This window comes from Simochromis diagramma, unplaced genomic scaffold, assembly GCF_900408965.1.
Source record: "Simochromis diagramma unplaced genomic scaffold, fSimDia1.1 OVJJ01000107.1, whole genome shotgun sequence".
NCBI classification, from domain to species: domain Eukaryota; kingdom Metazoa; phylum Chordata; class Actinopteri; order Cichliformes; family Cichlidae; genus Simochromis; species Simochromis diagramma.
Genome location: NW_024387209.1, coordinates 8,740,152 through 8,751,517, shown reverse-complemented (window position 1 = coordinate 8,751,517; position 11,366 = coordinate 8,740,152). Strand labels below are relative to the sequence as shown.

General features: G+C 41.8%; 1 protein-coding gene across 1 annotated transcript; it reads left to right on the top strand.

Annotated features, from left to right (window-relative positions):
- The first annotated feature begins 5,173 nt into the window (after nt 1-5,173).
- Nucleotides 5,174-6,474, top strand: LOC120746374 (carboxypeptidase O-like). Its single transcript, XM_040051851.1, has 4 exons — nt 5,174-5,274; nt 5,355-5,459; nt 5,954-6,070; nt 6,358-6,474. Exons 1-4 carry the CDS (start codon nt 5,185-5,187, stop codon nt 6,457-6,459), a joined length of 414 nt encoding a protein of 137 aa, XP_039907785.1. The 5' UTR covers nt 5,174-5,184; the 3' UTR covers nt 6,460-6,474.
- Nucleotides 6,475-11,366: the final 4,892 nt, after the last annotated feature.

Here is an 11,366-nt window from a genome sequence, read left to right as displayed (position 1 = left end):
CTGCTAACTGTGAACTCTATGCGGTGCAAAGATGTGACGTCACTGCACAGAGTGCATTGAGAAGTAAATAACAATGGCGTCTACTGGTAAATCGGTTTTATATAAAATGTGCTTAAAAGGAAAACATTTGGTGTATTTTAATACCACATATATGTTATTGAAGGCACAGTACATATTTTAGCGCAAATATGTGTTAATAGCCGGGGTTCCCTTTAAGTTCAACCTGCTGTTTCTGAGTCCTTACAAGAGTCCTTATGAGTCCTTCATATGGGCCCTCCCTCCTGCCTACTTTTAGCAATTAAAAGTGCTAAGTAGATAGATAGATATATACATGATATATACATGAGTGCAGGTGGTGATCAGTGCCAAACATGGAATGATGCAGTGAACACAGCGTAGGGTCATGTGTTAGTGGTGGGAACAGTCATACGGTTATTGTTCATGTGTTCAACAGCAGAGGGGAAGAAACTGTTCTTATGGCGAGAGGTTCTGGTGCGAATGGACCGGAGCCTCCTGCCTGAGGGGAGCAGGTCAAACAGACTGTGTCCAGGGTGAGAAGGGTCAGCTGAGATCCGAGCTGCACGCCGCAGTGTCCTGGAGGTGTACAGGTCCTGCAGAGATGGGAGTCTGCAGCTAATCACCTTCTCAGCAGAGTGCACAACACGCTGCTGTCTCTGTTTGTCCCTGATAGTGGCTCCAGCGTACCACACGGTGATGGAGGAGGTGAGGATGGACTCGATGATTGCAGTGTAGAATTGCATCATCGTCCGTGTTGGCAGGTTGAATTTCTTCAGCTGCCTCAGGAAGTACATCCTCTGCTGGGCTTTCTTAATGACGGAGGTGATGGTGGGCTCCCACTTCAGGTCCTGGGTGATGGTGGTACCCAGGAAGCGGAATGAGTCCACAGAGGTGATGGGGGTGTCAGTCAGGATGATGGGGGGGAGTGGAGCTGTGTGCTTCCTGAAGTCCACAATAATCTCCACTGTCTTCTGGGCATTCAGCACCAGGTTGTTGTGGCTGCACCAGGACACCAGACGTTCAACCTCCCTCCTGTAGGCAGACTCATCCCCGTCCGAGATGAGCCCAATAACGGTGGTGTCATCTGCAAACTTGATTAGCTTGACAGACTGGTGGGTGGAGGTGCAGCAGTTAGTATACAGGGAGAAGAGCAGGGGAGAAAGAACACAGCCCTGAGGGGAGCCGGTGCTGATGGTCCGGGAGTCCGAGACATTCTTTCCCAGCCTCACATGCTGTTTCCTGTCCGTCAGGAAGTCAGTGATCCACCGGCAGATGGGATCAGGCACATTCATCTGGGAAAGCTTGTCTCGGAGATGGTCTGGAAGGATGGTGTTGAAGGCAGAGCTGAAGTCCACAAACAGGATCCTGGCGTAGGTTCCTGGGGAGTCCAGATGCTGCAGGATGAAGTGTAGGGCCATGTTGATGGCGTCATCTACAGACCTGTTGGCTCTGTATGCAAACTGCAGGGGGTCCAGGAGGGGGGCCGTGAGGATCTTGAGATAGGAGAGAACCAGGCGCTCAAAAGACTTCATGACCACAGATGTCAGAGCCACGGGTCTGTAGTCATTTAGTCCAGTGATCCTAGGTTTCTTGGGGACAGGGATTATGGTAGAGGACTTGAAGCAGGCAGGCACATGACATGCCTGCAGTGAGGAGTTGAAAATGCCAGAAAACACTGGGGCCAGCTTGTTTGCACAGTGTCTGAGGGTGGCAGGAGACACACCGTCTGGGCCGGGAGCTTTTCGAGCATTCAGACTCTTAAACTGCTTCCTCACACCTTCTTCATGAATATGAAGATTTGTGGTGGGAGGAGGTGGTGTGAAATCCTCTTTTGTGTGGGATGAGGAGGGGGGTGTTGTAGGTGAAGTGTTTGAAGGTGGTGATGGCTCTATGGAGGGGGGAGAGGTGGGGGAATGAGTGTCCAAAGTGTCTCTATTGTTGGGGCCGTTGGAGGTGTGAAGGCTGCCTGATGGCTCGTCAAAACGGCAGTAAAAGTCGTTGAGGGTGTTGGCCAAGAGCAAGTCATCAGTGGAGTGGGGGGTTTTAGGCTTGTAGTTGGTGATATTCCTAAAACCTTTCCACACAGAGGCCGAGTCATTCTCTGAGATCTGCTGCTGCATCTTCTCAGAGTGCTGATGTTTAGCAACGTCCACTTCTTTAGTAAACCTATACTTGGCCTCTCTGTAGCAGTCCCTGTCTCCGCTTCTGAACGCCTTTCTCTTTTCCAGCCACAGCTTTTTGAGTTTAGGAGTAAACCAGGGTTTGTCATTGTTATAACTCACCCTGGTGCGTGATGGCACAATGCTGTCCTCACAGAAGTGGATATAGGAGGTGACAGTGTCCGTAAACTCGTCCAAGCTGTTAGAAGCAGCCTTCATTGTGTCCCAGTCTGTAGACTCCAAACACGTGCGAAGCTCCTCCACAGCCTCGTTGCTCCACAGTTTTTTGGTCCTCACGACAGGTTTGGAGAGCTTCAGCCTCTGTCTGTACGCGGGGATTAGGTGGATCATGACGTGGTCAGAAAGTCCGAGTGAAGCGCAGGGCACCGCACGATAGGCCCCGCTGATCGTGCTGTAACAGTGGTCTAATGTCCTCTCCTCTCTGGTCGGGCATTTAATATACTGCTTGTATTTGGGAAGCTCATGGCTCAGATTGGCTTTGTTAAAGTCCCCAAGAGCAATGATGAGAGAGTCCGGGGATGTCCGCTCCATGTGCAGTCTCTGCTCCGCGAGTGCGCACTGAGCTGCCTGCGCATCCGCATCTGGTGGGATGTAAACAGCGGCCAGAATGAATGAAGCAAACTCCCGCGGAGAATAAAACGGTTTGCAGTGAATAAAAAGGTATTCCAGGGAGGAAGAGCAGTGCTGAGCAATCACTGTTACATCTGTGCACCAGCCACTATTAATGTAGAAGCAGACACCTCCACCTTTGGTCTTACCAGAGAGAGAGGCCTGCCGGTCCGCGCGCAGCAGATGAAAGCCCTCCAGCTTGAGCGCGCTGTCCGGGATGTCCTCACAGAGCCACGACTCCGTAAAACATAAGACACAGGAGGAGGCAAAGTCTCTGTTCATGCTTCTCATCAGGGCCAGCTCGTCTATTTTATTCCTTATTATTAGGCAAGTTGTATTTTTGAGAAATAATGTTATTATTGAACAACAACCATGTTCTCAATGAACCCAAAAAACTCATTAATATCAAAGCTGAATGTTTTTGGAAGTAGTTTTTAGTTTGTTTTTAGTTTTAGCTATTTTAGGGGGATATCTGTGTGTGCAGGTGACTATTACTGTGCATAATTATTAGGCAACTTAACAAAAAACAAATATATACCCATTTCAATGATTTATTTTTACCAGTGAAACCAATATAACGTCTCCACATTCACAAATATACATTTCTGACATTCAAAAACAAAACAAAAACAAATCAGCGACCAATATAGCCACCTTTCTTTGCAAGGACACTCAAAAGCCTGCCATCCATGGATTCTGTCAGTGTTTTGATCTGTTCACCATCAACATTGCGTGCAGCAGCAACCACAGCCTCCCAGACACTGTTCAGAGAGGTGTACTGTTTTCCCTCCTTGTAAATCTCACATTTGATGATGGACCACAGGTTCTCAATGGGGTTCAGATCAGGTGAACAAGGTGGTCATGTCATTAGTTTTTCTTCTTTTATATCCTTTCTTGCCAGCCACGCTGTGGAGTACTTGGACGCGTGTGATGGAGCATTGTCCTGCATGAAAATCATGTTTTTCTTGAAGGATACAGACTTCTTCCTGTACCACTGCTTGAAGAAGGTGTCTTCCAGGAACTGGCAGTAGGACTGGGAGTTGAGCTTGACTCCATCCTCAACCCGAAAAGGCCCCACAAGCTCATCTTTGATGATACCAGCCCAAACCAGTACTCCACCTCCACCTTGCTGGCGTCTGAGTCGGACTGGAGCTCTCTGCCCTTTACCAATCCAGCCACGGGCCCATCCATCTGGCCCATCAAGACTCACTCTCATTTCATCAGTCCATAAAACCTTAGAAAAACCAGTCTTGAGATATTTCTTGGCCCAGTCTTGACGTTTCAGCTTGTGTGTCTTGTTCAGTGGTGGTCGTCTTTCAGCCTTTCTTACCTTGGCCATGTCTCTGAGTATTGCACACCTTGTGCTTTTGGGCACTCCAGTGATGTTGCAGCTCTGAAATATGGCCAAACTGGTGGCAAGTGGCATCTTGGCAGCTGCACGCTTGACTTTTCTCAGTTCATGGGCAGTTATTTTGCGCCTTGGTTTTTCCACACGCTTCTTGCGACCCTGTTGACTATTTTGAATGAAACGTTTGATTGTTCGATGATCACGCTTCAGAAGCTTTGCAATTTTGAGACTGCTGCATCCCTCTGCAAGATATCTCACTATTTTTGACTTTTCTGAGCCTGTCAAGTCCTTCTTTTGACCCATTTTGCCAAAGGAAAGGACGTTGCCTAATAATTATGCACACCTGATATAGGGTGTTGATGTCATTAGACCACACCCCTTCTCATTACAGAGTTGCACATCACCTAATATGCTTAATTGGTAGTAGGCTTTCGAGCCTATACAGCTTGGAGTAAGACAACATGCATGAAGAGGATGATGTGGACAAAATACTCATTTGCCTAATAATTCTGCACTCCCTGTAGATGTTCATTCAAATCTGACAAGATCACCAATAACACTGGCTGAAATACAACTCCAAACCACAACAGAGGCTCCTTCACATTTTTCAGACAGTCCAGGACCTTTGTATCTCTCTCTTGACCTACTCTGTATAGATTGATGACTATTTGGCTTCAGCATTCCATAAGTTTAGTTTAAAACTGGTTCTTTGCTAATTTGTTTATTCTAGAGATGCAACACTGGTTTACCCTTTGAGTTAGGTGTCTTGTTATACTTGAATAATTTATAGTGGCTTAGACTGAAAATGAGTAAAAAAAAAGAAACCATTGTCCAAATGAAACTTTGAAAGACCTTTGGAAAGTCTGCAGAACTATTAGTCAAAATCACTCCAAAAGTTTCAAATAAACTCTTGAATCAAAATGTATGTATGATGGATGTGCAAATTCATGGATAAATAACCAGTGAAAATTTAGTAGAGTTTTCATATGCTGTCAATGTTGGTACTACACTTTGCAGATCACTAGCTGGATGGAACAGATGGTAAAGGATCACCCTGATGTTGTAACCGTGGTGAAATATGGAAAGACCTATGAAAGCAGGGATATTAGCTTGCTCAAGGTAAACAAAGTTTCAGATCACAAGCTGGCATATGCCAAACGGATACTGATGCACATGGATGTTTGATATTTGTTCTCCAGATTGGCCTGAATACTGGAAAGGAAAAGAAAGCTATCTGGATGGACTGTGGAATACATGCCAGAGAATGGATCGCTCCAGCCTTCTGCCAGTACTTTGTTAGAGAGGTAAGAGAGCTGCTGTCAATATACGTCCACCAGGACTCGTGGGACCCTTCTAGGGGTAACGTTAATGCTAGGGGGTGTTGTTAGCCACATTTATTCTAGAAACAAGAACATTTCATTTCAAATAATGTCTTATACATTTTGGTATTACAGGTTTTCCAAACAGGCCAAGCTTCTTTCTACTTTTAAATGTTCTTTGAAATATTTGAAAAAAAATTAACAGATGAACATATGAACTTATAGTTTGGTCGCCAATATGGATGTGGTGGACGTTATAGAGTGAAACAAAATAAAACACACACACACAAAAAGAGAGATGGAAAAGAAAGAGGAAAAAAGAGATTTACAACAAATCTCGTTATTCCATTTGTTGTCCTGATTGTTTTTTCTGTTGTGAGGAGAAAACATCCTGTCTGACAAAATGAATATAATTTAATAACTAAATGTCCTCCAGTGTGTCAGCCTGCCCCTGATGTGTGTTCGTCTGTTCCAAACAGATTCTGCAGAAGTACAAAACAGATGCCAAAATGGAAGAGATGATGAAGAACGTGGACTTCTACGTCACTCCAGTGCTCAATATAGACGGCTACATCTACACGTGGGAAAATAAGACAGTCAGTCCTCGTATTTAATAGATATATTAAATTAAATATTAAATAGATAGATATTTATCCAATTACATTTCTAGGGTTGTGCACTCAGGATCTCAAACCACAGATGAACAGGATATAATAGGATGATTATTGCTCAAAAACCTTCAAGTACAAAATAATCTAATGTTTTTACAGTAAGACACATGGAATAATAATGAACAGCATCAATCACAGGAAGCATTTAATATCTACAAAAATGTTGTGCTGCCATTCTATTTATGACTGACTGAACATTTTGCTCCACTCAGACTCGACTGTGGAGGAAGAACAGGTCACCAGGTCCTGAGGACTGCAGCTGCTATGGCACCGATCTCAACCGCAACTTTGATGCCAACTGGGGAAGTGAGTGATGTAGCTGTTCTTACTTTGACTGGACCATTGAAACATCTTGATTCTTTTCTTTTTCAGCTATTTTTACTAATTTGCCGATATGCTTGGAATCACTGTCCTGTTGCATGACCCAATCTCATTCAACCTTTAGCTTTCAGATAGAGGTCTCATTTTCACTGTAGAATACTTTGGTATACAGGCGTGTATGGCTGACTCAACTCAAACCATCACCTCCCTGACCATGTAGTGAATTAGCTAAGATGACTACTTCTGGGAAGATGGCAACACTTATGAATGTTTTCCACTTGAATAACCTTTCTCATTGTGTAATGGTGGATTTCAAATTATGTGGAAATGGCATTATAACTTTTCTCAATAGATAGGAACAATTACTTCTCTAAGCTTATATCTTAGCATTTTGTTAACACACACATGAATGCTCCAGCAAACTTCCAAAACCTCTGCTTCTTTAGAGGTGCTTGCACTTGCTGATGATCAGTGTGAATTTGAATAGCAGGACCTTGGTGCTAGTTACCCTTCTAATTCCACAGAAGCAGTAAGGCATGCTTCTTTTTTTTACACACTGCTTCTGCATTTTGGCTTATTTCTCATAAAATAAATAAAACGTAATGTGTTGTGTATTGCTGTTCATCTGAGGTAGGTGAGACACTGTTTAACTACTTGTCTCTTTAAAAAAAAAATGAGGTGGAAAAAGCCAATATGGTTTTTAATGTTCTGGACAGCAGTCACACATGAAGCAGCCTTTAGTGGCTATTAGAGGAACTGCAGCTTTTGGCCAAATTTTACAACCTAACGGGTCACACTATGTAAAAAGGTGACCTTTGTTAAAAGAATTTGAAAACAGAGGTATTATTGTTATATGTCTTTCATATCATCCTCCTTGGCCTCTATTCACAGCTATTGGGGTTTCATTTAACTGCTGCTCAAAATTCTACCCTGGAAGCAAAGCTATGTCTGAGCTCGAGACCAGGGCTGTAACTGACTTTGTAAGAAGCCGAAAGGACAGCTTCTTGTGTTTCCTCAGCATCCACTCCTATGGCCAGATGCTCCTGATTCCCTACGGACACCCCAACTACACCGCTCCCAACTATGATGAACTGGTATTTATGCCAACAAATGCAATAATGCTTTTTTTTTTTTAAATTAACATACACACACACATATGCATCTTTATAGCCTGACAATGACTAATCATGCATGCATCTATATTAAAAAGGCAAACAGCCAGCAGAATGAGTAATTATTGTTAATTCATCTAGTAAAAGAGTAAAAGATAAAAGTGGAATGGCAAACAGGTAAATGGACGTTCAATAATGACGATAACAAGATTCCACACAAACTATAGAGTTTAAAATATACATAAGGCCTAGTGCAATCATGTTTGAGTGTGCATGTGGACCAAAACACAGCAGGCAGGATGAAAACATAACCAGTGCCTTTAATAAGTATGTACAGAGCAGTCCAGAAATTCCAAAAAGCTAATCAGCTTTTTGGAATTTTTTGGAAGATGGAAAACTACTAAGACAATGGGATACTCAAGGAACTGATAACATTTAAATCTGTATTTATTGCCTACTGAAATCTCCATATCACCACTAAATTTTTCATACAGAACAAGAACAAGGTTGTCTGGATCCATATTTCATTGACTGTATGACAAGTTCTTTGTGATTCCTCAGATGATGGTTGGTCAGGGAGCAACAGAAGCAATGTGGAAGGTTCACCGAACAAACTACACTGTAGGAACCCCGCCCGATATATTATGTGGGTTTATATATCAATTGCTAGCCAGTTAAATTTATTGCCAGTATCTCTGTGTTTTTAAAAAAATATAACTGCTGCTTTTCTTTCTCCAGACCCCATAACTGGTTCAGCCACTGACTGGGCTCGGATGCAGGGGATCCCTTTAACCTACATCTTTGAGCTGAGAGACAATGGGACATACAGGTTTGAGCTTCCTGAGGATCAGATCCAGCCTACATGCGAGGAGGCCTACAGAGGAGTTTTGTACATCATCACCTACGCCCACGACAAGACGTTTAACGGTGCTGTAGCCAACACTGCTGTGACCCTTTCAGGCATACTGTTAGCAGCAGGTGTCACTGGAGCCACCCTGAGATGAGAGCTGTTTGATTTCAGTCATTCTGCAATTTGTGGCACTTATATTTAGTTCTTCAAGTAATTTTTCAGAAATAGAGTTTTAAAGTTTCATTGCTTTCTAAAAAAGTGCAGTTGATGTACAACTCTTTGTACTCAAAAATTCTAATCCATGAAGTGTACTTGCAGAGCATCTCCTCAGCCACTGTACTTTTTCACATAGTTTAAAGAAAATGATTAGAAGTTATAGCAGTTTTAACTAGTTGCCAATACTTGGTGTGTTGAAATATTCCCAAGACTATCAGGACTTTTTTTTGTGTCCATCTAAGTCTTTTGAATGCCTTATATAAAAAGAATGTAAAACAAAATAAAACTACATAAAACTTATTTAACAACATTGATATTTACATGATATTTTCAGACAAAGGAGGGACATTTGAGACAACAACAGTTTTAAAACAGTGTGCCTGTAATTATTCTTGATGATGGATATTGTTTTATAAAATGACATATAGAAGATATACAATTAATCTATGTATATTAAGAGGCTCCAAGCTCTTTCTGTCTCCTTCATGCATGTATCATATGTTCTGTTCATTGAGGGACTAAGTCTAAAGGAATGAACAAATGATTAAAATAGACATTCTGTACTGAAAACAGATTTCAGGAGTGATGCAAGGGACAGATAACATAACCGTCAGCACAGTGACTGTAGATTTTTGTGTTTTCTTTTACATAAATACATTTTCTAACACAAAGTAAACAAAAGATAAATGAAGCATTCAAGTGAGTCAAAACTCTGCATAAAGTTTCCAGGGTGAGCATCCCTCTGGTCCCCACTTAATGCCCAACCTCCTAATGTGCAAACAAAACCTTCACCCATGGCTGAAGACAGTTACTAATTAATATGAATCTACAGCTACACTGTAAAAGCTAATTTGGCTTTATTTGAAATGTTCTCCCATTTTTGAGTTGATGAAACTGATTGTTGCTAAATAACTGAAGCTACTTTGTAGAGTAAACAAGGCCCACTTTAATGTGTGACTTCAGAGAATGTATTTGTACTGTGTGCATCGACTGCACTGTAGCGCTCCAGCTTTTTAAATGCATTTCCCTTCAACTTCCTATAGTGTGGAATTAAAGATTAAATATCATAGTTTATTCACTGAACAACAGAGTTTTTGCTCAAAATGTGTCATGTTTGATGTAAGCTGGTGGACTCAAAATGCACGACGATCATTCTGCTTGGAGCTTCAGTCACCGCTATCTCCATTAGCAATCATCCTCTTTTTGACTAAACCCTTTTTGACTAAACCCTTAGCTGGGCCTTTGTTTCTGATCAAAGACAAGACAACTCTCTCACGAGGTCTGGTTTCCTGCGCAGAAAGGAACAGAAGGTAAGTTAGAATCAGAGCCAAAGCATACAAACATGCAAACACCAAGCACCAATCCCACTAACAGTTTCCAGTTTAACAATCAGTCATCAACTGGCTGTCTGGCTGTAAGTGTCTGATCGCACATTTAGTCACAGGTGGGTTAATTATACAGACAGAGAGAGAGAAAAAAATGGAAAACTGAGTGAGAAGCTGGGTGATTAATTAAACACATGAGGACATTTAAAAAAAAAAAAAAAAAACCCTCCTGATTGCAAATGGCTTTGTGGTAAAAACACAAATCTGACACAGCGTGGGGATAATGATCCGTAGGTAAAAGTGCATTATTTAGTGTTCTGCATCATCTAAGTTAGGAGATGAAATTACATTATATTACATTAGGTCTACTGATTGCATTTTTTAACCAGGGAATTAGTCACTAATCAGTTTGTAAACTGAAGGGAAACAACACGATTAACAAGAAATGAAAGCTGCTTTTTAAAAATAATCACTCATATTTAGTTTTTATGAAAAGATCAATATTGAACAATATTGAAGAGGAACAAAGTTAATAATAATAATAATAACATTAAACACAATAGGTTTTAACACCTTATAGAATAGAATAGAATAGAATTCAACTTTATTGTCATTGCACATGCACAGGTACAGGGCAACAAAATGCAGTTTGCATCCATCCAGAAGTGCTTTAGTGATATAGATATATTACAATATATATTAGCAATAATATAGATATGTGAGTATATTACAGAAATGGGTCTATTATGGTATGTTATAATGTACACGGTATGAAGTATGTTGTGAATATTCTATAACTATAAGTATGTACAGGCTGTAGTGAGTACAAGCTATGTACAGGATATGAACAGGATATAAATATGAAAAACTATACAGAATATGAAATAAATAACTTTACAGAATCTGAGATATACAGTTATACAGAAATGGGAACTATGCAAGTTGTAAACAGTTGTAGGATTAAAGATTATCGAATGTACAGAATGATTATTTACACAGAGCTATACAGTAGTGCAGTTAAGATAAGTGAGGGTGTAGATAGTTTCTACAGAGGCTATATAAAGTGCTAGTGGTTGTGAGTGGTGGTTCAGTCCATGTTATTATTGTGTGTTTGAGGGTACAGTTGTCCATTGTGGGTGTGTGTATGTTCAGTCCATGAGTTTAACGTGGGTCAGATGTCAGGAGGCGGAGTTCAGGAGTCTGACAGCTGTGGGGAAGAAGCTGTTCCGGTACCTGGTGGTCTTAGTCCGGAGGCTCCTGTGGCGCCTCCCAGAGGGCAGGAGGGTGAAGAGTCCATGTGATGGGTGACTGGGGTCTTTGATGATTTTCCCAGCCCTTTTCAGACACCGCTTCCTGTAGATGTCTTTTATGGCAGGAAGTGGTGCTCCGGCGATGCG